At 41.3% G+C, this 26771-nt stretch overlaps 1 protein-coding gene across 2 annotated transcripts in view; it reads right to left on the bottom strand.

Moving 5' to 3' along the window:
• Positions 1–2682: 2682 nt before the first annotated feature.
• ogfod3 (2-oxoglutarate and iron dependent oxygenase domain containing 3) overlaps positions 2683–26771 on the bottom strand; it is a 37005-nt gene continuing 12916 nt past the window's right edge. The window contains exons 8-10 of one of the 2 annotated variants that reach the window (XR_520996.1): positions 21680–21803; positions 3437–5482; positions 2683–3391 (exon numbers count right to left, since the gene is read on the bottom strand). Coding sequence is in view for 1 of the 2 variants with exons in the window: in XM_008302059.1 (XP_008300281.1) it covers positions 5346–5482; positions 21680–21803 (261 nt within the window). In the remaining variant the exon portion in view is untranslated. Of the gene's footprint in view, positions 5483–21679; positions 21804–26771 lie in introns of both variants that reach the window. The other variant, XM_008302059.1, reaches the window with a different exon arrangement.

Genomic DNA, 26771 nt, shown 5'->3' with positions numbered 1-26771 from the left:
ACAATGTGCAATCAGGAAGTTTTGAGTTTGTATTCTTGTGCCATGATTCACCACTCCCAGAGCTCCTGCTACATCTGAGACACTTCCTGGAAGTACGTCATCATTTACAATGTGTACTGGACCTCCTCCACCATCCTAAAATGCTGAGCCCTCTATAATTGGATTTCATTTTGGGGGAAGAGAAAATGGGAGTCAAATCTGGTTAGTAGGCTGGGTGGAGAGCAAAGATTGTGATGTTGCTGCAAAATCTTGTCTGTCCCAGATGCTCATTCCGCAAAACTTGCGGCTGGGACACTTTGCTGGGCATCAGGACAGTGAATGGTGCTGGAATCGCGGTGATCGGTTGTGATTTGGACATACTACACCAACACGGAGTCCGATCGGAGACTACACTGGCAGTTACCCGAGAGAGAAGGAAGCGCAAACGGTAGGAACGGAAACAAAAGAGGAGGAAGAGAGCTGGGATCCATGCAAGGCTGAAGGCTAACCCCTCCAGACCAGCAGTACCGTCCTCCTACTCTCCAATGTCCACTCCCTCCACAACAAGCTGGAAGAGCTACGTTTGCTGAGAGAAACCCGCAGAGTGGAAAGACTGCTGTGTGTTTGCTTTAACAGAAACATGGCTCCATGATAACATCCCAGACGGTCATACAGCTGGAGGAAACAACATTATTCCAGACAGACAGACAGCTAGCTCTGGGCAGCATCTGCGGCTTCACCATCGTCACACCATCGTGTGTGTCTTTGTGTCCCTGAAGACCTACCAGGACCTGAAGAGGTTCGCCATGTTCAACGTGATGGCGGCGCGCATGGACGCATCAGCTCCTTCAGGAGACAGCGAGAGTGAACGTTTAGTGTCTTATCCCAGACGTTCATTCTGCAAAACTTACTAATTGAATGATGGCGAAGAAACGCTCTCTCATCTTTCCTGCACTACTGTGTATGTACAGCAAAATGACAATTAACTTGATTTGATCTGAAATACTTTTCAACATGCTGTGAGTGGGCCCACATTCTCATGTGCCACCGTTGAGGCCGTTCACGCCAAATGTTCTTTCTCAGACACTTCAGGACGTTATAGTAGAACTCAGCATCGACAGTCCAACCCTGTGGGACGAATTCACAGCACACATCCCTGTGAATATTCAACAAATCGACAAGCATGCTCTTGATGCACTTGTAACCTGATGTGCCTTCCGTAGTCTCGCAGACTACAGGCTCCTCCACTGAAAACAGCTGTTTGGTCTCTGGATCCAACTCTCGTCCCCAGCGATGATCCTCAACGTGAAGTCAGTTTCACACAGAATTTTATGTTCTCTGTGCAAGTTTGAGGTTCACTGTGAAACCGGTCACTAAAACATTTTCAAATAGTGCTCAATGTGTAGCAGGAGCGCTGGGAGCAGTGTACCACAACACCAAGAAGACTACCTTTTCAGGAGACTAAAATCAAATTTAGAATTGGTTTTTGCTTTTCATGGTGGAACGTCTTTGATTCTCAATAACTCAACGTAACTTTAAAGTCAATATGTTGCATGGAGTTTAGGGCAACGATAGAGAACAACTGATGAAGTAGTTCTCTCCTCAATTACTTGTCAAGAGTAAGTCTTGACTAAAACTGAAGAGCTTAGCAAGCTTCACATCATGGTCCATCACTAAGAGAGCTGCTGCTTACAAGATGGAGAACAGTTATTAAGCCATATCCAAGTGTTTTCAAGCAGCCATGGCCATCCAGGGATCACTTTGAGGATACCCTGGTGAATCTGAGTAGTTCTGGTACCATCATGTAAATGCAGGCTCTGCACAAGGATGGTGTCCATGGACGCCAACTATACAGGGTGCCACTTCCTCAATGTAAGAAATGTATAAGAGATCAACAGAGAAATGGTTGAAATGTATGATCTCAACATCTCTAACACAATGACTTGCTGCCTTTTGTTTATTTCATTTCCAGCCATAAGAAACCTATTGCTCACATAAAAATTCACTATAAATCCAATAGGTATTGGCATTGGTATGAATAATTTGCAGCTCGACTGTAGGTTAAAGTCCTCTAACCTAGTTGATCAGTATGTCACAAGAGCCACACAACGTGATTGTGCGCTTCCTTACTGTGACAAGAGCATTTACTTTGAAGGTTAAAGGAGATTTAATGACTCCTTTGACAGGCAAAGTACACGTGAACGTCATTATCAGAGAAGATTAAAACTCGCTGCCGCACGACAGCTATGAACGACCTTGTCACACCGAAGCCTTTGCATTGTGTGTGTTGCAGTTTTTCTGTGATATATCTATCATCTTCCTCGTTTCACAGAAACTGGCATTCCTCCCACACAGCCCTCCTGCACATGGAGGCCTATGCTATGCTTCTCACATCACTAATGAATGCGATAATAGGTCTCTGAGGAGCTGGGAAGAGCAATATTGAACCGTAGGCACAGCAGTTGTCAATGTATGTGCAGTAGATGTGAACGCACTACCTTATGCTTTGTTCACTCCAAGTCGTTGAAGTAAGTAGAAATTCTGTTAGATGCACAGCAGGACGTTTCCCACTGGTGCGTTTGCAAGTGTTAACTCCAAAACTGCAAATACCGTACACTTGCATGCATGGTGGGCAAAATCTTGCTGACGTTGTGTAATCCATCAGTGAATGGAAATGAAAATACACATTTAAAAGCTGCGTAATTCAATATTTTTGTAGTAACCGTTTATTAAATGACTAAAATGTGAAAGGGCCAACTCTTAGTGACAAACTTACAGAGAAGTGTCAGCCAACTCCACAGCTCTCAACATCATCTCCAGCTGCAAAACACATCCATTTTCAATAACAATAAAACCTTCCATACATTCGTGTTCACTCCCAGTCGAACATTAAAACTGGCAAAATCAGCAACTAGCTTTTAAGCATTTAATGGATGTTCCCCTCAGGAGCTGGTGGCAACTCAGACAGAGCTAAAGAAAAAGAGAGTGAACGTTGGACTTTCATTCAAAAGGTGTACAGAAACAAGAAGGGTAGTTAAGAAAGTTTGCTAGTGTGCTCAGGTTTATGAGTTAATAATATGCCAGAGCCACAAGTGCAAAACAAAACAATTTAAAGGAATAGCAAAGGTCCCATATGGTGAAAACCCCTTATATTTTGTGTGGGATTGTGTGGAAAAACTTGGTGTAAAGTAAAAAGCTGTTATGATTAGATATGAAGACGTCTCCTTTGCCATTCCTCAAGTTCGAGAGCAATGCTAAATGTTAACTTTAAAATGTTTCAGCCGCAAGCAAAGCTCAACAAATGTTCGCTGCAAAAATTAACGCAAGAGTCCTCATGCACTCCCAGCATCTTAGAAACTGAATACCAGGTGGACTACTTTTATTTTTGATGGAAATGTCACCACCAAAATCCCTAACCTGATGTGGCGAACGTTACCATTCATTCTCATCATATGCCCACAGGTCAGCACTCGGTGGAGATGGTAAAGCTGAGGGGCTTTCAGAGACATTGGAAACTTTGAAACCAATAAACAAGGGCTGGGTGGGTTGAGTGGTTTCATGTCACCTATTGTGGTCTGCCAGTGTTTACGTCCATGTTCTTCTCTCCTGCTCTCTGTGCTCACAGCTAGCTAAAAACAGACACAATATGGGACCTTTACATGTAGAATAATTGGAAAAATCTTTTTTATCTTATCTTCAAAATGTAATTGTATGTTTAACAAAAAAAAAGACGACAGACTTAATGTCCAATGCCAGCAGAACTCATTTCAGAAGTCTGCTTACAGATCGTTATATGAAATCAAGAGAAGCTATTAACTGCCTGCAACGATAGAAAAAAATGAATTAAAAAAACAAAACAAAAAAACAGGGTTTGGGTACATGTGAAAGTGGCTCCTGTTTTTTTAAAAAGACTGATGACAAAGCTGCAGACATGAACAAAATGTAGGCAAACAATGTCTTGCATTCAAGAGCCCAAGAAAATAAAAATCCCTTCATTTGCCAAACAATTATTTGCCCTTTATCATACGTGGATCTCATGTTGGCGAGGAGAAAACAACTTATTCAGTCTTGTTGTGATTAGAGGAAAATGCCTCCCTGTCACAAAGAGTAATCAACATCCTACGCAACAAGAATAAATAGAACATTTTCATTACTGGAACAAATATTGCTTTTCACTTACCATGTTATTTTATTTCTGATCCCATCTTCTATCACAAGAAAATGCCATTAAGTATTACAAAAGAAACTAACATTCGATTAAAAAAAAGTTATAAAAAGTAAAGATTGGAAAAAGATGATTGGCACATTAAAAATATATAAAATGATTGATTCTGAAATCAATTTAAGAATCTATGCCGAAGAAATGAGAACGGAGACAGTGGATGGTTGCGAGCAGCTGTGTGGAAAATCAGAAAAGCAAGGACGATGACTTCTCCATCACACAACAGTGTTTGATCAATCAAGCAATTCCTCGAGTGTCTGGCGCACTAAGGAAGTGCAGACAAGACTCTAGTAGCAATCAGTAGTGGTGTACACATGAATAATATTGGTTGATTTAATAAAAACTGTTAATACTCAAGTGTGCTGGACTGCTGGAGGAAAACCAATAAGTCTGAGTGCTATAAGGAGACAAAGAAACAAGGGCTTTTCAGGTCAGTATTTAACTTCAAACCGTTCTCACCGTCACCACAGAAGCACATGTTAGCAAACTAGAAAGAGCCATTTTTCTCTTGGACAGAGAGAGAGTCCTTCAAAAACACCTCCTGGGTCATGGTCTGAGTGGGGGATTTGGTGATGAAAGCTTGATTCAGTGAGAGTTTCACCAGATTTATATCTATTCTTCAAGGAATCGACAGCTCTCCTTAAAAAGAAAAAAAAACAGAGAGACAAGCGGCAGAAACACAATCCCACTTTAGCCTCTTTAAGTCCGTTTCAGCAGAAAAACAGTTTGTTCTCGAGCTGTCCCCTGAATGATCAAGGAGAGCGCGCTTGTGGAAACCTGTGGGGAACCCAAACACCCCTAATACCAGCGATTAGGATAGAGCAAGAAAAAAAAAAAAAAGAAAACGCTGTAGAAAATTGGATAGAAACACAAGGGCTAGTAACAAATAGGAAACCACCTCTACATAAGAGAGAGAGACCACATGTGGCTTTTCTTCTGTTGCACAATCAGTAAAGGGGAAGAAAGTCAATACCTGAAAATAAAAATAACAGATACTGAATGTGCAGCTATAGTATACCAATGAGTAGAACCTCCATATAAAATCTCACGACTTCCTCTTGTCCTTCCTTTCTGTTTCCCTTCTTTGCTGCAGAGCTTGTCCGAGCCGGTGGGCAGCGGTGTTATCCATCATCCAACGGACGCCTCAGGGCAGGGCGGGGTCGGTTATGGCGTGCGCTGGGTCGCAGGTGAAGGACACGGTGATGGCGTAGCGCGTCCCCCACGTCACCTTCTCCACACGGTGGAGGTTCTCTGAGCCAGAAGAGAAGAAGGAAACTCGTCCTGCGCAAGGAAGCAATCAGAAGGACTCATTAGGAGAAAGGAGCTTTAAATATGATTTAAAGAAACTTTTTTACTGTCTTTCAAAGATTGAGATGAGCAGACTAATATAAATAAAGTGTTTGTTACGTACAGTCAGGATTTGGTTACCATAGTTGTGGAGGTGAGACAAGACTAATCATATGACTGTATGTTATGGAGCCTGGAAGGGACATGGAGAAAGAAAAAAACAGGGAGAGGGAAAAAAAATAGTGGTATCTTTTGCAAGATTTCGCAAAACTTTCTCGGGATCTCGCAATAACTTTTACGAGATCTCGGAAAACTTTAGGTAACTCCAGTCCAGTAGGTGGCAGTAATGCACCTGAACGTTGGATGCCAACCACCAAATCAATAGAACAAGAAGAAGAAGAAAACTTATTGGTATATATGCTTCTGGGTCTTTTTGGCAGTATGGAGAAACGACAATGGACGACACCTGCCCGTACGAGAATTTTTTTGAGTTTTATTTTGAAATCTGCCTAAAATATAAAGACATTCAATCAGTGCTTAGCAAGAGGCACAGTTTTCACAAAACATCCAATAAGATTGATGTGACTTTTGCGAGATCTAGCAGAAGTTTTTGCAAGATCCCAAGAAAGTTTTGCGAGATCTCACAAAAGATATCTCTATTTTGTTTCCCCTTTCCCTGTTTTTTTTCTTACTCCATGTCCCTTCCAGGGTTCCGTAGTCTGTTCAGTAGGGATGGACCAAATATTGGCCCAGCCGATATTTGGCATTTTACCGATTACTGGTATTGTTATATTCACTGACCGATTATTGATAAATGAAATGTGCTACTTTAGGTCTGATGCAACCTCCGTCACTCTGTGGTCTCAGAAATGTCTCTCCAGCAAAGACCGCAAAAACTGAATAAGAAAAACAAGCCGTTACCACAAACCAGGAAGTGAGCTGCTCTGACGGTGGCTAGGCTATATATGCTAACAGCTCGCAGCTAAGTTAGAAGGAAGCCACAAATTACCCTGAACCTGAGTCTGGAAAAAAATATTCATACTGCTTTAAGCTATGGACCTTAGTGGGCAATAAAAGTGAAAGAACAGTGAAAGATTAAGAACAAAAGAGAAGAACAGCTGACAGAACTACAGGAGACGAGCTGATTAATCTCAGTCGATCTTGCTTAAACTAAGGAAAGCGTCCTAATTTATTCAATACTATATCTGTTTTACATATTCAGTTATAGTCATCCCTATTAATGAGGAAGTCTAGTTATGACAGGTTCCCTGCTATTACAGGCTACTAAAACTGTGCAATGGTTTCTAAATATTGGTTATCGGCCTTTCTTGATCATCAGCATCAGTACCGGCCCTTGGGAGAAAAAAAAACAAAACAACAACCCATATCGGTCGATTTCTACTGTACAGAGCAAAATATGAGTCAGTACTGCAATAATATTCTCATATCAATTGTAACAGAAAGTAAATAACACACTTTATAAGCTGCTGGTGGAACTGAAGACAGTTTGATGAACACAACACAAAGAAATAGAACTTAGGGGGTGATAAGGACACACTCTTGGTGTATTTTAGCGAACACTAAAATACATTCTCTCCGTCGAAACATTTTTTTTAACTTTTTTTTTCATGGATGAACACACACTGTAGTTCTGGTGAGGTTCTTCAGGATAAATGATCTCCGCTCATCAGAGGCTGGTCCAGCTAAGCCAGGCTGGTTCTTTCCAAACACAACCTGCTCTGTTAGACATTTGCGTTAATGTTTTCGTAGCGAGTCTGTGGTCGTAGCCCACAATTAAGAGATTTATATTTTAAAAGTTTTCAAAGTCTCGTTTTGTTACAAAACTTCCAGTTTCTTTACCTTCTGATGGGGTTTTCTCATTATGTGAATAAGAATAAAAAGCTGGAATCATTGTGGCCCAATTTATTTGCTTCACGTTTGTTGAGGGAATACTGATGGTGTGCGTTTGTGTGTTTATCTGTTTGTGTGTGTGTGTGTGTGTGTGTGTGTGTGTGTGTGTGTGTGTGTGTGTGAGAAAGAGAGAGTTTAAATCCCCCTGGCAGGGCATTAGTTGAGGACGTCAGGGGAAATCAGTGCTCGCTGTAAAACAATGGAATTTACACTGAAAACTCCAAGAATGGGATATAAGAAGAAAGAGAATTAGCGTGCACGAACAAAAGAGTGTGAGCAGCAAGACAATAAGAGGAGGTCCACTTGTTTTATGCCATTGAGAAACGAGGGCATTTTCAAGTGCTCAAATTAGTGGAACAGCTTTAGATAACTTCACAATGAAACGATCGTTGAAAATAATCCCCCGCATTTGTCAATATAAACGTCTGCGGTGTTTACTGTGAAGGAGCTGCCAGATTGAGTACAGTCGGCAGCACAGATTAGCAGCCACACAAAGGAGCCATATTCCCAGAGGAATTCCACAGGGTTCTCGCCGCTCAAGAAATTACTTTCCAGGACACAACAGCGAAAACAGAAAAAGTCTCAGTCAAGTGAGGTTTGTCTTAACTGACAATCAGAGCAGCCTTTACACACTTTTGGTTTGATAGCAAGAGAAATCCAAGACAGCAGCAATGGTTTCCCATTTTTCTGGCTACTTTTCTAAGTAATTTTGTCTAACCGAGTTCAACATGGAAGGGCTTTACAATGCCTAAACGTGAATAAATGGATTGTTTGTTTAGGCATTACGAGAACGTTACAAATAATTTAGATAGAAGCTTTCAGCACCTTATGACTGCTTTGAATGTACATTGACATATTTCTATGGTTCAACTTGATGACAGACTGCTCTGTTTGGAAAAAAAAAAATCAAAGACAAAAAAGCATCTAATAAATCAGTTTGCCGCTTACAAGTTCATGTTCAAGTTTCCTTATACTGGCAGTCAACGAACATTCCACTCTTGACACATAGACTTCAACCTAAGCCTGTTTTATACACGCAGTCCTTTCCAGAAATCTGATGGCATCTGAACATTGGTTTCACGTCTGAACGAGCGCCCTCTCCATAAAAGTTGCAACAGCAGTTTAACAGGGTCAGATCTGGTAACACTTCCCTTTCAACAAGGCACAAGTGTGAACTGCATGTCGCTGAATTACAAATAGACATGCACAGGCTACGTTCTTCAGGTTGTGTGAGTTCCACATTTCCGCACCAATACTGGTCAAAAACAATCACAGCGAGTGCAAATGACACAACATTAATAAATGTAAACCAGAAGTTCAGTTCGTCGCTTCCAACTGTTTGTAGGAATCTTTCGTATGAGTTTATTGACTCACAACTTTAGTGACGCTCATCCGACTGACAGAATGTCGTCAGTTTACCAAACTGATGTTGCCAGCAATGTTACCCACCGATGTCGAAGAAGGGCTTTACAGTATTATAGCAGGAATATGTTAGGAGAATGCTTGTTACCTTTCATTTAATTACATCTTAACCCTCGCGGGAAGAAGCCAGCTGATGACAAAAATTAACTGCATGAGTACATAATATAAGAAAGTAGGTCTCTTTCTTCTAGACAAAAACATTATCTGATCATGATGTCTTATTTGATGCAAAAGAAAGTTGTTTTCTTAGGTATGTACCTGTGGAGACTGCCAAATAATATCCAGGATATTGTATGCAGACGTATCCTGACTCCTTTTGACAGTGAATCATCTTATTGAGGCGGCATATGAAATCATTTTCTTGAGCCACGTAGAATTGGAAACATTCTATTTACTCCCCGAAGTCATAGCAGCGATTTAATAAACTTTGCCTCTTACAAGAAGACAGAAGCAAACTTTGAACTTACCGGATGAGTTTAGATAAACAAGTCTATGAACCTCGATTCTCTGTTTTTATTTCATTTGTGTATCAGAGTTCCAGTCTCTGTTTTGTAATTGGGGCTTGCAATTGTGAGTTTCTCTTGTGGAAAAAAAAAACAGGTTTTGTTTATGAGCTACCTATTTTAAGCGACTGTTACACCCTATAAAAGTATGGTTCAAGTCTTTTTTCCCCTCATGTAGTCATGCACTTAGACCTTCATTATCAATGAGGTGCAGCAATCTAGTAAACATTTTAAAAGCTGTAATACTCTGTTGTCTGATAAATGCATGAACATTTCTGACTGACAAGCATCCCTCAAGTATTGACCACAGCTTACAGTCTGTACTTAGTGAGACATTATTACAAAATTAGTACAAAATCAAACTCGTCAATGCCTTCACGTGGATAAGCTAAGTGATGAGGATACTGTTTTTATTTAACTTCAAAAATACCTTTTAGCTTATTTGCAGGCCTGTAGCCAGCTATGAGGTCACCGAGGTCAGGAACTCCATCATTTTCAACAGCATGTTAAATATGTGTGTGAGTAGAAAGAACAGTCACCACATCTGAACAAATATTCTCTGTTTGATGTAGTTAAATAATCGTTTATTTTAGAACATTTTAAGACAAGCTTTGATTTTTTTTTTCTGAATATTTTCAACCAGTTGTACAAAAAGTCAGTTTTCTGTACTTAGCTGATTGTGATTCAAATACATTCTAAATTCACAGTGAATTGCAAATCTCAATTCTCCTGGAGATATCTTTTAAAGTACAAATATACAACGATAATATAAATAGGAATTAGTCATGGCTTCTGGATCTTGGTTAGAATTTTTGCTCATTTTGTCTGCTTACTTGTAATGCAGTTCTCGTTGATATCGATACACTTGTGATAAGGTAAAAAGCAGCTGACAATATCAGCTGTCAGGCTCTAAATGAGGTATTTATTTTCTAATTATTGTTATATGATTGCTTGCAGAAAACGAAACAAAAATAGCTTCTTTTTTTTTTTGAAGCAATGCAACCATAAAAATATGTCATTAATGCATGACTTGGGTGATATTTATTGCTTTAGCTGGAGTCTCTCTTCACAGTAACTTGTTGTGTTGTGAATAGCAGGAGGAGCAGCAAGCGTGCTACTGTTTTCTTATTTAAGGTTTCCCTGGCAGAAACCTTCCCCTGGGAACAGGAAACTTCTGAGTTTCTCCACCTGCATTTCTTACCTAAAACCCAGGGCCTGCACTAAGTCACGGGAAGACAGTTTGATCCCCAAGTCCCTGCTCAGAGGGTAATGCTTTGTGAAGGATCAGGAACTTTTCAAGTGGGGCTTGTAGCACTCGACAGGAATGATTAGTCAAGTATGCTACGATTTTCTGCAGCAAGTCCACGCTGGAAATTCCATAACATGATTTTTTTTTTTTTGCTTGTAGTTTGTGGCTAAAAAATAATCAGGATGGAGAAGTCAAACAGGTTTTTAACGTCTTTAGTGCGTGCTGCTGTCAGAGGCTTCGGTCACCACTGTTAGAGACACTGCAGAGACCAGAACAGCTACTGGACTTTAAGACAATCACACCAGTCAGCAGTTGACTCCTGTTTGTGATTTATGAGACGAATATTGGCAAGCATTGTCTTTGTTAGGTCTAGTAACTGCATTTGTTATCGGCACGACACCATCCGATTCCATTCCTTCAAGAGCAATGTGACTATTTTGTGATTTATGCTTCATATTAATAGATGGTACTATTGTATACAGATTTACAGTTTCGTAAAGTCCAACTGAAGTCACATGTAATCATCCATTTCTGCAGAATAATGTCTGTCTTTTTATTGAACGGCTCTTTTTGTTCATCAGCACTTCAGGGTCGTGTCGGTGTTTGATTGACAGCAGCTGGCAGGCTGAGCTCTGGCAGCAGAGCAAGAGAAAGAGTAATTCAGTTTTTGATGTATGGGCTGACAAAGTAAAGACCGCGTAAGCACCTAACTGGACCCAAATGACCTTTGCAGCTACGTTTTCCTGCTGTTTAATGTGCTGCGACCGAGCAGCTAATTAACCATCCAGCCTGTAAACTGATGTTGGTCCACTTTTCCTGCCAACTGGTTGCTTAGTTGCTTGTTGAAGCAATACAAGGTACAGGAGAAGACGCGTGTTCATGTTTGTAAGCTGGATAGGAAGGAGACTTTAGCAGTAAATCTAGTGCGGGCTCAGTATGTAGCAGCTGCAGCAGTGTGTCATCATCTGTGCCTTTGACAGCGCTGATATTACTGCATTATGCAAATCTTAAGAGTGCAATGGCCCATAAAATTCACAGTTTGGTACTTCCTTGGTTTTGGGGTCATGGTTCAGTACGTTTTTGGCTCAGCAGATAAAACGAAAGGAATGCAAAAGCCATCTGATTGGCTGATAAATTATACATTTTTCACGTACGGTGTCACAGGTGTCTAATGTAGCAGAAAAAACATGCAATTTAATTTTAGTTGGACTTACACCTATCCCCTGTTCGCTGTGAAAAAGCTCCATTAAAGCTTTCACAACACAAAGCCTGGACAACCAGAGAAACTTGTCACATGCTTCTACGTAAAATAGCAAACATCCTTCCATCCATTATCTACACACTTAATCCTCACTAGGGTCATGGGGGGCTGGAGCCTATCCCAGCCGACTTAGGGTGAAGGCAGGGGACACCCTGGACAGGTCACCAGTCTATCATAAGGCTACACTTAGAGACAGACAACCAAGTACACTCACAGTCACACCTACGGACAATTTAGAATCACCAATTAACCTCAACATGTTTTTGGACTGTGGGAGGAAGCTGGAGAACCCAGAGAGAACCCACGCTGCATGGGGAGAACATGCAAACTCCACACAGAAAGATCCCGGGTGTCCTCACCGGGACGCGAACCGGTGACCTTCTTGCTGCGAGGCGATGGTGCGAACCACTGATCCACCTTGCAGCCCGAATAGGAAACATTAGGAACGTACATGATTGCCCTTGACAATAATTCTAACCTAAATGTCTGCTTCATGCCAGTGTCTACTAGCACCTAAATAAAAGTGGACAGGAGAGAAGACTGAGTAATTTAAACCTATCTGTTTAAATCTAACAGAAAATTCTGGAGTCACAGCAGAAAAGCAAGGTAGTGACACCGGGAACCGATCACTGCCATCAGGAAGTGGTAAAGTGATGGTGAGTGGTATACGATACATGACTTTTATGAGGAACACAATATGTAATATTGAGTGAAGACAGACCATCATATAAATTGTATACCAGTTTTTTAATTGCAAGAGGCTGACTAGCAAACAGTTTTAACTTCACCTTCTCAGGCCTAAAGTGTTCATTTGTGACCATAAAATTCTGGCAATTCGCACCATGACTAAATTGTGCAACAGAAGTAACCCAATTCTGAAAACGAACAGCCACTTACAAAAATGTCATCTGCAGACATTCAAATACCAATAACAGGAAGACGATTAAAAAAAATTCCTCTGCTGTAATTGCTAAAAGTTTACTGCAGAAACACTACACTGTTTCTTTGACAAATAAATCAAATATGTCTTCAAAGTGTTTAAAAATGACCAAAGCATGACAAATAATGCTTCTGAGTTTCGATTCTGTTCAGCTTGTTGCATCACGGAGCAACTACTTAACTTTGTCATCAGCTAAACACCAAGTCCTGCTCTCCAAGTCATGCCTCCGTCATCTGTTTTTGCTTTTAATAAACAGCCGCACATCACTGATTTGCACTTAATGAGGTGTTTAACTTCAGAGACCCAACTGGGATGAGCGTGCAATGCTAACAAGATGCTAAATGGTGCATGACTCATCCGATGCAGACACTAAAGTTTGCTGCTCAAGTGAGCTGCCCTTAAAAAAAAAACAAAAAAAAAACACCAGCACTGTCACAAAGCGTACCACACATCTACACACTGTCCCATCAATGTATTGATTACTCCCACAGGCTCATAATTAATTAGCCGAGGAGGAATCACACAGGCTGTACAGTGTCTCTGGGGATGAAAGGGATGAAAGTTAGATGAAGATAGATGATGTGGGTGATGCTGAATTAACCATCAGCTTGAACACTTGGGACAAATCTCGGGTGGTAAAAGCACTCTCACATGCAATTACCTACATTGCACCGTGACTAGCTACAATTTAAAACCCTGGAGAGGGCAGAAAACAGTTTAAGCGCTTTCCATTTGTCTCCTGCACCGAGCATCAGTCTGTAGAGCCGCATTAAAGATGCTAGACAATGCCATCTCTTATCGGCTATGTTTGTTTACAATGTTTTATAGTGGACATAGTTTGAGACGGATTTGTGGAAACAGCAGCAGAGGTTCTGCGTCATACATGTCCCAATGAAAATGTTCATCAAGCTTTGGTTTACCAACTCCACCAGGGATGGTAATGATTGTTAATCCAATATTAATGCAACTAAAAAGAGATCATGCATGTCAGAAAATGTAGTACCTAGATGTACCACCAGGTGGAGCCTCTTACTGTTGATGTGATGGAGTTACTGGTATGTTTGCTGACCACCTGCAAGGGACGTGTAAATCAAGTGCACCTCCCTGCTGTCAAACTGCATCAAAACGATGTCTGGCAGCTGTCTGGTTTAGCTACCTGAGGTTAATGCTAATACCAAACTTAGATTTTCAAATGCTAACACAGGCCGGGAGCTGAGTGTCCGACAGCAGAGAGTAGCTGTAGCGGCTAATGCTGCAAACGTTCAGGTACAACAGACCAGTAATCACATTTCCAACAACATTTAACCTAAATTTTAGAGGCAGCAGTAAACAGTGACAGATTTCCTTGATGAATACATTTTTTGTGACAAGATTTCTGATGAACCAGACATTTTTTTTTGGCAAATATAATGTCCGTGGTAAAAAGCAGTTTTTATTTGATGGCTCATGATGCAAAATAACAGTTAAGGCAATCCTTTAAAATTTTAATCCATATTCTCCAATCAGCTTTGTTTTCTGTACTCTTGTGCTGAATTGATGATTCATCTGTCTACAGACAATTAATCAACAAGCTAACCTGAGAAGATGGAAGATGAAGATGGTAAACATTACACCCACTAAACATCAGCGTATCGGGATTAGCATTGTTAGCAGTTAGCTTAAAACACTGCGGTGCAGCTTCATGGAGCCATGTTAAAGCTGCACAAATCTGTAAAAGGAAAAAGATTTACTACATAAAGTGGGTTTGAAAATAAACAACCCTCCTCCTGCAGCTCATCCCTCTCTAAGAGGCTAAGACCCTCCCACTACAAGAGCACACCTAAAAGTCAACATTCATTTAAAGGTCCTCCACATAACTGATTACACTACAGCATCCTGGGACTAAGTGTTACGGGGAAAATATTGAATATCTTATTCTGCAATTTGAAGTACACATTTACTTCAATATCCACTGTGTAACAGACAGACAACATGTAATGAAGCAAAACCACGACGAGTGGGACTGGCACATAAGGAGCACAGCAAGAATTTGTAAAACCTCTGACACATCAGTTTACCGGTGGGTAACGTGTTGCACTATGTATAAGGATACATTGATTAATGGGAAGCGTAAACAGCTCCTGAAAGTTTTAATACGCCTTCATCAAATAAAAATTGAATTCCTGCATTAGTCTCATTATATAATAGCCACACACTGTATGTCCTGAATTGCAGCCTCCGCAACTTGCTAATTACATCATTTAATATTGTGATCAATTTGAAATCAATGAATTATTTAGGCCTACCACGTCCTGTTCTCAAATCAGACTTTGTTGCTTTTTATACTTTTTCATCTGACTGGTGAAAAGCGCTGAGATTGGCTAAAATCTCCCGTCTCAGGATAGATTTGCTGGTGAAGAAGTCTTCCTCCCAGACCACATGAATTACAACATGCTGAAGGGTGTTTTTTTTCCAGTGATGCCAAAACAAACAGCCTATCCCCAACTTTAGAGAATAAAAATCAGATTAAAGGAGAAACTCTACCAATTTCACACATAAGGTCTGCTTACCGGTCAAGAAAGCACTACTTAACCTGTAAAGACAGCTGTATAATGTCTTCTGTGGCACTAGAGGAGCTTATTAAAAGCCATCTAGGCTTTTACTGGATAGTACAAATTTAAGCCTGCCATGGGAAAGAAATGGGTATTTGACGAGAGAAGGCCAGAAAACATGCAATTGGTTTATAATGTGAGGGTGGGATACAGTGTTTTTAAGCTCTAATTATAATATCTTTATTTATACAGCACTTAAAAACTAGAGTTCACAAAGTGCCAGAAGGCCAAAAAAAAAAAAAAACACACCTGGCAAAGAGTAAAAACAAGCAATATGTCAGTAGTAATAGACACTAACAAAGAAATTAAACACTTCAATACGCAATAAAAAAAAGACGCCCTAATATAAAAGCAAGTCGATAAAATGGGTTTAAGGATTTAAAAGGAGTCAGTGATTCTGCAGCCTTATCTCCTCAGGCAGGTCGCTCGGAAGCTGAAGGGCCCTGATGGCAAAATCACTTTCACCTTTAGGTTTAAGCCTCGACTGTGGAGCAGCCAGAGGGGCCCCACCTGAGGATCTAAGGCTCATACTGGGTCAACATTTCTACTGTGTAGCTCGGGGTCAGGACCAGACATGCTTTAAAGGAGATAAGTGAAATCTTTGGATCAGTTCGAAAATGAACAGAGAGCCGGTGGAGATGGGATGTCAGCTGCTAAAACCTGTAAGTAGTTACTCTAAGATGCTACATTTTGAACCAGTTGGAGGTGAAAGAGTGACTTTAGTTTTAAACAAGAAAGGAGGGAGGTGCAGTATTCAAGTCTGGAAAAAAATAAATGCATGAATGAGCCATAATAGGAAGCTAAAATGAAACGACAGGTCAGGCCATCTCAACTTGTGTTGCTTTCATTTTGGTCATTCTGTCTAAACACAATGTGTGGTGAGTCTGTAAGCTCTATACCAAATTGCTAGAGTACCCTTATATTTAAGAACACAATGAAGCCTTCTTTTAACAATATGCAACAACTCTAAAATGGGACTACAGCCCCCTGTTAGTCCAGACATTTTTTTCCTGTATTGACTGCCTGTATGTTTGTAGATGCACAGACACCAAGGTCAGGCTGGTGATTTTAAGGCGGCAGACCAGCTGAGGTTATCTAATCCCCCTGTGGTTGTCTAAGCCGGCAGGTTAACCCCTATTGGCTCCTCTCACTGGCAGACGTATCTTTTTTTTTACCCTCTGTCCTTGTGCCATTCCCAGCCTAGCACTCTATCTTTCTATCACATATCTACTCTCCATCTATCTCCCAGCCATTTTCTGTCTCTGACCCCCCCCACACACACACTCCATTTATCTCCTTTCCCTATAGGGGACGCTTCCACATTCTGCAGATCCATCAGTCATCGTCTGATCCCCCACTTTTTCCTCCTTAACTTGGACAACACTTCCACCCGAGTCCCCCTTGTGCTCGCTGTTGCTACATTTCTTGACTTCTGCTCCCTCCGACGGCAAAAATCCTGATTGTCTTCCGGGTGTTATAATTACACCTTTATCGCTGCCTCGAAGCGCCATGATTATCTCGACAAAACAAATCATCCGTCCAGATACGAGGATCAGGCTCTCACCAAGTCAAAACATGTCAGTCAACTTCCCAGCGTGCTGCCAAGAGTTCCTCAATGAGGTGAGGGTGTGTTTTGGCAGAGAAAATCAAATGAGCTGGGCTGCTGCATTATGCATGGTATTGCACTGTGTCTCCTACTTTGCGCACTTCTCTAAACAAAAATCACAGTGACAGGTGCGAACACAGTGGCCGGGATTCACCGGTGGGGTTTTATATTCCTGAGCACGCTCCACCACTGAGAATTAGAACTCAATCAAGCAGGGCCTTAGAGAGATGGGGCTTGTCCCACTTCTCCGTCCCATCCTTTCCTCTGTGCTCTTCTACACCTTTCACCAGGTTTAAGATCACGCTGACACCCTCCTCTATGTCGTCTGGAGGTTATTCTCACTTCACCGACGCAAGATGGCGGCACTATTCACAAACACCTGTCACGGGAGACGAGACGGCAGGCGAGCCGCAGTCACTCTTTATTATCATATGTCCTTCAGTCGACATCCTCCACCACTCCATCATAGGATGCTGTCAGCATCCCACAACGCTTCGCTGTTGCTAACAGACTGGGTAAGAGGCTTTGGCCTGACTGGTAGAGTTGGGGAGTGAGATGGAGTAGAGTTGAGATGACACGAAGGCAGGAAATAAGCAAGAAAAAAGGTTTAAAAAAAAAAAATTGTAGGTGAGGAAAGAGAGGAAAGATTGCTTTGTTTGAACTGCTGATGATTAAAAGTGGCAGAGGAGTTGGATTAGAGGGCAGAAGATGACGGACAACGGGGTGAGATAACGAGAACGAGGAAAGAGGAGAGACGGAAAAAGTGAGAGAAGGGACAAGGTGAACAGAGAGCATGGGGTGGCTTGCTGTCAGATATATTAGAGAGGAAGTTACACTGTCAGGAAGAAGGAACAGCCTCAGGAGCCTCAGTTTTCCATACTGAACAGATTAACTAAGCCCTCAGACATTCAGGGGCGACACTGTTTACCGAGGCCATCCATAGAGCAAAGCAGGGAAGGGTGATCCAAGAGGGAAGTTGAACTGAGTTCAGATCACTTTGCCTAAAACTCTTTAAAAGCTATGTCACACTGGCATTTGAAACCGTGAAATTATGGAGCAAAGGAGTCACTGCTATATGCAGATTTGCTTGCAAAGGGGAATGGAATCCACACAGGTCTTTTGAGTTGAGATTAACTTAGTGGTGGACAAATAAAAAATTTCAACAGTGATAATCCCGTCAGTGACCTACATAGACCTCTGTATACAATAAAACACCTAAACAGGTAGTTCACCCCTACTCATCATGTGCAGAGGACACATGAGCAAACCAGCCTCTGAAAACCAGCAAAGAAAGAACCGTATACTATTTCTGTTTCAGCAAGACAAGGTTTTGAGTTTTGGTTTACTCACAGAATACTCAAAACTGCTTTAAAGGGTGGTTTTGTTTAATTCTTGGTTTGTCACAAATATGACAGCATTCCTACAAAGCTTTGTTTTCCATGCTATCATGCCACGCCAGCATTTTTAGATTTACAGACTTCTTTTAGTCAGGATTTAGGGTCCACACAACCCAGCTTATTGTCATAGTTTTGTGTGGTTGTAATACAGGCATGGTTTGAGATTGCTTGTGATAGATAAGGGGATGGTATAAAAACACAGATCAAACAGGCAGCAGTTGCCACAGTATTAAAACCACCTGCTTAATATGACGTAGGTCCCACTTGCGCTGCAAAAATAGCCTGAACCCATCAGGGAATGGACAAGGGACCACTTGGGTGTCCTATGGTGTCTGACAGTGAGATGTTAGAAGTGGATCCTTGGAGGGGTGCCTCCAGGGACCAGATTTGTTCTAGTGAATTCCATGGATATTCGATCAGATTGGGATCTTGGGAGTTTGCAGGCTGGCTCACCACTTTGGGCTCTTTGTCATATTTCTCGAGCTGTTTGAGCATTTCTTGGTTATTCGGCAGGGTACATTGTTCTGCTGGAGCCAACTGTAGCCATGGGGGGGTGCAACAATGTTTAGGTGGGTGGTACGTGTCAACATAAAATCCACATCAGGACCCAGGATTTCTAGCAAAATACTGCACTGTAAAAATGTTATTTTCTTCAGCTGGCAATGGTGCTATCTGATATTTTTAATTAGCCTGTTAGAAACAGGGCTCAACTGATATGGTTTTTCAGGGAAACCAATGACTGATAATTGGAACTCATATATATTTGCAGTAAAACTGAAAATCTTGGTGACATGTAACCAATCAGATAGTGTGTGGTTAAGTAGGACATTGCTTGAGCCCACAGAGTGGAGGCTACAGATATAGAAAGGCAGCTGAATCAAATTGAAAGCAGTACATTTTTAAATTGATTTTATTTGAAGCCAGTAAAATACATAAATAAAATTGGTACCAATAGTTGGCCAGGCTGATAATTGCTCTTTGACATACTTTAAAAAAGTAATGTGTAGAATGAAGGATGGTACATAATCCTACTGACTATTACTAATAAATGAGAAGCTAGACACCAGACTACACTGAAATGTAACAGTCTAAGCTGGAAATCTAATCCTTTGACATCATTTTTGGGGGTCAAAATTCTATTTAATTGAATGTGGAATGCAAATTCCAGCAGTATATAATGCTCATGTGCCCTCCAGTGGCCTGCACATCTGCAGCACTGACATTAGTACCCTTAGCTCAGCAAAGTGTCCTGCTTGCAGTTTCTGTGTGAAAGCCCTGAGGTTGCATTCTCGGTCCTGCAGGCCTTATTACACTGGATATTCAATTAATATGAAATGTTTTGCTCATTATTTGCTTGATTTGGTCAACATTTCTGTCTGCTCTCTTTATTTTTTCTGTTTTTCGTTTTTGAAATAAGCATCTAAAGAGAGTTTGTACAGGCGTTTATTCCCCCTGAGATTAATTAATGATTTCCAGCTATGGTATATAAATTATATTAACCTAACTTGACTTTTACAAGACTCTCCCACTCTGGCCCTCTTGTAATATTGAACAACTTTGAGTGTATCTATGATTTTCAGTGTTATTTTTGAGCTCAGAAACTTGTAAATATGTGTGTTGAGCTTCACCGGACCAACACTTTTTGCCTACAGTGTCCACAGTCAAAACGGCTGAGTAAGTAGAGCAAAATGAATGCAAGTTTACCATCCGAATCAATGGATGTCTGAAATAAGTTGACAAATTTATTCTGGCACATTCCTTTACAGTGACCAGCTTGGAAACTTTCCTGATTTTCCACAAGCTCCCCAGAGAACTGATTCAATTCCCCCATTTTAAAATGGCTCACATAGGCTATTTTGCAATGTGCTTTTCGCACAGGCAGCTTTAAAATATCAATTTACTCATCGAGTTACCTGTATCTTACACCTTATGTACAGAGGGACAGTTTTGACAGACACAGACCACATTATTCCCTCAAAGATCAGGTTGTTATGATGACTAACCCTCTGGGTACTAGAAGTGAGGTAAAACCTAAGCCCCTGCACCTTCACAGTGCAGCCGGCTGTGCTGCTGATTACCCACTTACAGAGGATTACGCCCACCTTGCTACACATTTTAGCGTGCTAAAACCACCTCCAGACTCCCTAATGCAGCTGATTACAGCAATTATAATTTTAAACACAGCTGTGATAATGAAATCCTTTATCTTGCTTGCATCATTTACTTTAAGTTTGGCTTAATAGGCTTACAGAGACAAAGCCAGCACTTGCCAGGTGTTACAACTGATAGTCCGGATTTATCATATCTGTTCTTTCCTGCAGCAGAACTTTGTGTACTGCAGTGCCCCCTACTGATTCTTTCATGAAAAGTAATGTCAGAGCAGGGATTTCCGTAATCTGATATGCAAAGCTGAGCGCTGCTGCTTCGGCTGTACGTTTTATTTCCAGGTTGTTGCCTCGGACAGTACTTGCCTCTAACTACGTCATTTGACTGGCATTGTTTAGTTACAGACAGCAATTATAGCTGCTGTGCTTTTGCTTCGACAAAGGATTCATGAAACCCTAAATTTAGGTAAATGGTAAATGGCACTTACATAGCGCTTCTATCCAAAGCGCTTTACAATGTGTGTCTCATTCACCCATTCACACACATTCATACACCAATGGTGACAGAGCTGCCATGCAAGATGCTGCCTGCCATTGGGAGCAACTTCAGGTTCAATGTCTTGCCCAAGGGCACTTCGACTGTGGAGGGGCGGGGGGATCGAATCGCCAACCCTGTGATTGGAGGACAACTTGAGCCACAGCCGCCCTACTTTTGCATGTATTAGCTCTGGAAATGCCACAGTTATCCAAGTAACGTGGGAGCGATCAAAGGAACCAGAACTGATTTAATGAGCCATTGTTTCACTGTACAGGCCGTTTTGTACTTAGACTTGCATGGCTTAGTCTTTGAGACAAGCATATGCTATAGGTAAGTGAAAGTTGTGACTTACCTTATTCAGTTTAGTTCATTCTTGCATTTATGTATTGGTTATCATCTGTTTTCTGTTTGCAATTTGTGTTTTTGTTCCAGTTTTACAAAAATAAATTGAGTCTTCATTGACAACAAGGGAAGTTACGCTTTGGGGTTTTTGAGGATGTCACACTGTTAGCTAGCCGACTCTTTGCCGAATGTGTTAAACTCATATGGAGGACAGTATAATATTCTTACATTTAGCTGGGCGAGCTCGACTATTTGAAGGTGACGTTGATAAAAGCACTGTGTGGCACTACATTAGGCAGATTAAGTGTTGAATCGCTGCTGGGTACCTGCCCGTGGCTCCACTGTTCTGTTGCCATTTTGGTCCATGAAGACAAATCTTCCCCCAGTGAAGTCAGATCCGTAGTCAGACAGGTACAGCAGAGAGGTGTAGTCAAAAGATCCATAAGTCACCTGGAAGACAGTGAGAGAGGACGACGACGTGAGTTATGAATTGAACCCACACATTTGGCTCTGACTTCGTGTATTTCGGCCATTGTTGTGCTGTAGAGGTGGACGGCTGTCTGTGTCAAAGAACAAAAAGGTCACGCGTATTGATATGCTGAAAATTTGATCAGTTAGAGTTTCGATTTCTTATTGTTGAATTGCTAAGCTCTAGAGTGGAGTTGGTAAGAAACTTGAGACCCACACATTATCAAGTTGCATTACAAGAAGGATACCAGTGATGTTGTGTAAGGCTCCAGACCGAGTTTTTACATTGGTTGCAGTGGGGCACACTCTCATCTCATAATATAGGTGCACTAGAGTCGTTTGGCCTTATGGTGTTGAATAATCTTTGATTTCAGCCAGGTGAGCTATCAGGACATTCCCTGAATAATGCATTACCGTTGTTTGTTAGTTTATATACACAATTTCTTAACACATCATGTAAAAGAGGGTAAGCAGGAATTAAGCTGTAGATAAATGTTTTGGTATATTTTATTCATTGTTTTTCATAAGAACAATCTTGAAAAAGTTGTAAATTGTAGCTCTTCTTGGGCTATGTTAAAGCCAAATATTACTGTCACATTTGACACTTCACTGCTTCCGTTTGCGGCTGCCTGCTGCTGAAATGGTCCAGTAAGGTGGCTGCTCTGCTGGCCACCCGTCTGTAATTTCTCTGAGACAACGTGCAATTTTAATATTTCAATTTGGAGCAAAAACCTTTGCTCCCAGCCATGCTTCAGCCACACTTATTACAGCAGATAGAATGAAGCGTGCTGGCCGTTTTGTCGTATCTCAGTGTTTCCCACAGGTTGAGAATTTACATGTGGTGGTGGTGGGTGGCTCGCTGTGACCAATGCTGACCAATGTGCATGCAGAGTGTAACCCGAGATGTTTTCTGAAGGTAAAATTTACAGAGGTCCTCGAAATATCTCACATGCAGACTGTCAGTAGATGTTACATTCATCAGTAGACATTACAATATATCAATATTCTTTAAATTAGTGATGCACGATTAAAATTTCTGGCTGATACCAATATCCGACATTAAGATTTCGGATATCCATCCATCCATTTTCTATACACCGCTTAATCCTCATTGGGGTCGCGGGGGGGCTGGAGCCTATCCCAGCCGACTTAGGGCGAAGGCAGGGGACACCCTGGACAGGTCGCCAGTCCATCGCAGGGCCACACTTAGAGACAGACAACCAAGCACACTCACACCTACGGACAATTTTACAATCACCAATTAACCTCAACATGTTTTTGGACTGTGTGGGAGGAAGCCGGAGAACCCGGAGAGAACCCACGCTGCACGGGGAGAACATGCAAACTCCACGCAGAAAGATTCCAGTGCCCCCACCGGGACGCGAACCGGCAACCTTCTTGCTGCGAGGCAACAGTGCTACCAACTGCGCCACCTTGCAGCCCACTACCAATGTCGATATTCAATTTTTGATAACACCAAAAAATTTGTATAAGTAGGCACTGTGAGGACGTGAAAAGTATTCAAAAGAAGCCCATACCAAACTCGATCACAGAGTCAGTATTCTTTATTACGTAATAAAAGTAAAACATAGTCCAGGACCATTTACGTAAAGACATCAGTGAAATAGCAGCAATATCAAATGTGGAGACGAAGGCGCTAATGTTATGCAATCATCAGTTTTTCACATTGACTAAATTTGTTCATCAGCCCGATACCAATATATTGGAAAAAACACTAATAACGGCCGATACTGATGTGGTTGTCAATATATCGTGCATCCCTAGTTTAAATGCCTTACACTGATCAGGAGCTGCTCACTGGCTGTGCACAGTGAAGCCTCTAATCCTCTCTTAGGTATTGCAATACCAGCAGCTCAGCTAGGTATGTGGCAAAAAATAGTATGACCAGAGCAAAATAAGGATTCTCATGTCAGACTTGCCTCAGTTTAAAAACAGACTGATTGCATGTAACAGGGCAGGCCACCCACAGACACACACAGACAGAGCCACGTAGTCACCTGATAAAAATGGTTCCACTCAGGGGTCATCTTGGAGGTTGACCCATACTAGAGACGAAAAATCAGCATCTCTCAGTGTATGTGTGACTGTTTTTAAATTCCTTTTCTCAAGTGCTCCAACAGTACAATAAATTCTAAACTACTGGTTTAACTATGTCTCCTGTAAACTACTGTGAACCAAATTTACTTTCACTCCGACTTTTGATCTTCCAAATTAAAGCATGTTATCGTACCCTGACACCAATTTCAAAAGTTCCAAAAAGCTTTTGCAGTGCAGGGTCATATTTCACACACACACACAAAAAAAAATGGGGAACCAAAAAGCAGATTGCACGTAAATGATGCATGATCATGACGCAGCATGCCCCCAGATGCTTTATTCTTCCTACTGTTAAGCCATGCCTACTTAAAGGCCATGTCTGCATAGTAGCAGCAGCAGCTCTGTTGCTCTGCATGCGTCCACACAGGAGGCGTTCAGGCGCAGTATTGAGCTATGGGGCACCCGCAGTTTGGAAGCCCTGAAAATTCAATACATATTCACTAGTTAGGCACAGAATGCGATAAGATAGACTTGAAGTAAAAAAGTATTGTCTTTGTAGTCAGCTGGATTGATTGAAATAGGAATGTATCTGTTCCGTCAGATGTGCATGACAAAGAGGAATGGAAAATAATGATGAGAGGGCTGTTAGGGCACCAACAATGTGCATTTACCCACACAGAAAACAACACAGTCTACGATGCATGAACTTCCTTGCTATTTGACTTTGCTCTCTCTTCAGATCACCTGACTCCTCACTCCAACCACCCTCCTCATCAAACCTTTGAGATTAATTAAATACAAGCCAAAGGGATATATGAAATGTCTGCAGTGTGAAGCTCCACCTTAAGATATGGCAAAATTCATTCATGCAAAGTGAACTGTGGCTTGTTTCTTTGCTGCTCAACTTACAACAGCACAAACAAGAGATGCTCAGATCCATGAAGGCTCACTGAGCTCGAACATGCATCGCAGGGCCTTAATGAAACATCAAAGAATGCGCTGACAGGAAACCAAGAGTGGCCTCCTTAAAAGCCAAAGTCGTTTTAGGCACAGAGTATCTTGCTTGATGGTACCTCAAAGAAAGACAAAGTATATTGCAGAGAGTTTCAAGAATCGCTTCAGCAACTTCAAAGCGCCAAGCTTCACAGAGCACTCACAAGTGTTTCTAGTTGAGTTCTACAATTTCAATGGAAAACTTTTCACTTTACAGAAGTATTTATTACTAATATAGCTGGAGGCAGTAATAATGAGGCCAAGGAGGTTAGCAGAGCGCATGGCACCTCGATCTGATCATGTTAAAAATGTGCCTGTAATCACTGATGGTAAGTTAACTGACCAAACACAAGGTGTAGGTGAAACATGAGGTCACATGCTGTTTGGTCATTTCCCTTCTTAGACAAAGTGGTATATGTGGAATTCAGGATCTGCAAGCTCAAAGGACTGCAATTGAGAAGGTAACTCTACTAGCACATTACCTGTGATATTTGTATGACATAAATACCATCAATAAGTGTAACTGTTTGTCTTAGTCTGTGGATGTGATGATCAGTGGTTCTCTTTGTATGTACGCTGACCTGGCATGTATTATGTACACAATACACACTGTTGTATACATATCCTTAAATTTTCCCCTTAAAAAAAAAAAATCCATGTCAACTAAGATGAAACCGTGTCATGCCTCATCTTTAGAATCTTCCAAAGTATATCCTGACACAAGAATTTTGGTTAAAAGAAACATATGGACATTTCCAAGGCAAAAACTCGCCCTCCTTACTGTGCAAACAATCAAAGGGTTGCTGGTGCTCTCGCTCCCTGTTTGAACATTTTGAATGTCCGTAGTGGACAAACACTTTTGACAGTCAATGATATACATGTTAACTTTGGGAAAAATGTGTTGCCTAATTTTTTTCCAAGTGGTAAATATTAATTGAGTTGACCATTTGTAAAATCTAGGGTCACAGTTTACATTAGTTTTTGTGTTAAAGCTTCTTATAGAGCGGTGGGGTCATGTCCATTTTTGCATAGTTTTCTTGTCTGAAGTGCTTTAACTTGAGGAATAATGTGGCTGGAGTCCTGAAATGCTGTAGTGTCATGGATATATACATATGGTCTTCTCCGATATTTTTTACCCTAAGAGGCAGGTTTTTGTCTACCGTCTCTGAAATCACTTCTTTCATGTGTCTAGAATCTGATTCAAATAGTGATTTAAGTCAGGCACTTCAAATGGAAGAGTGAGGCTATTACTATATTGGCAAGTTTGTGTGTATAGCTTTGCTTGAGCAGAAAGACAAGGCAAGGTCAGGAATGAAAATACTACATTAGTTTCTACACCTATAATTCACTTTCATCACGTAGCCATGTCTGCCGTGAATGAGATCAAACACACTTTCCAAGCTGACACACTACAACTGCTGCTATGACACCGTATCAGTGATTTGATCGATGGGAGGAAAATTCACCACCAACGACGTCAAAGGCCATTTACATTTAAATGAGGGTTGGGTTAGCCAATTAGCCCAAAAATGGCGGCAGAGACAGATGGGGGGAGAGAAGTGGCTCTTTTCTGATTAAATTTTCCCAGCTGTCGAGGGCCAGCGGGAAAGGATGAGGTGACAAATATTAATATGGCCGCAAAACCCATATGAGATGTTATTGAACACAGAGGATAAAGTGACAGCAAACAAGAAATACGTTCCAGAAACACCACATGCAAGATAAACGTGTACTGTCCCCCATTCCACTTGCCTTTTTCATCACTTATCAAGAGGCGACTGTAGATCAATACTGAGACAGATGCTTCAACAGTTTTATGAATGATGCCAATAAATAACGTGTCCAGTCGTAAAGTTTCCAACATCGACATGTCAGCTGGATTCCGCTAAATTGCAATGA

This window comes from Stegastes partitus, unplaced genomic scaffold (genome assembly GCF_000690725.1).
Source record: "Stegastes partitus isolate 25-593 unplaced genomic scaffold, Stegastes_partitus-1.0.2 Scaffold1753, whole genome shotgun sequence".
In the NCBI taxonomy this organism is placed as follows: Eukaryota; Metazoa; Chordata; class Actinopteri; family Pomacentridae; genus Stegastes; species Stegastes partitus.
This window is presented reverse-complemented; position numbering and strand designations above follow the sequence as displayed.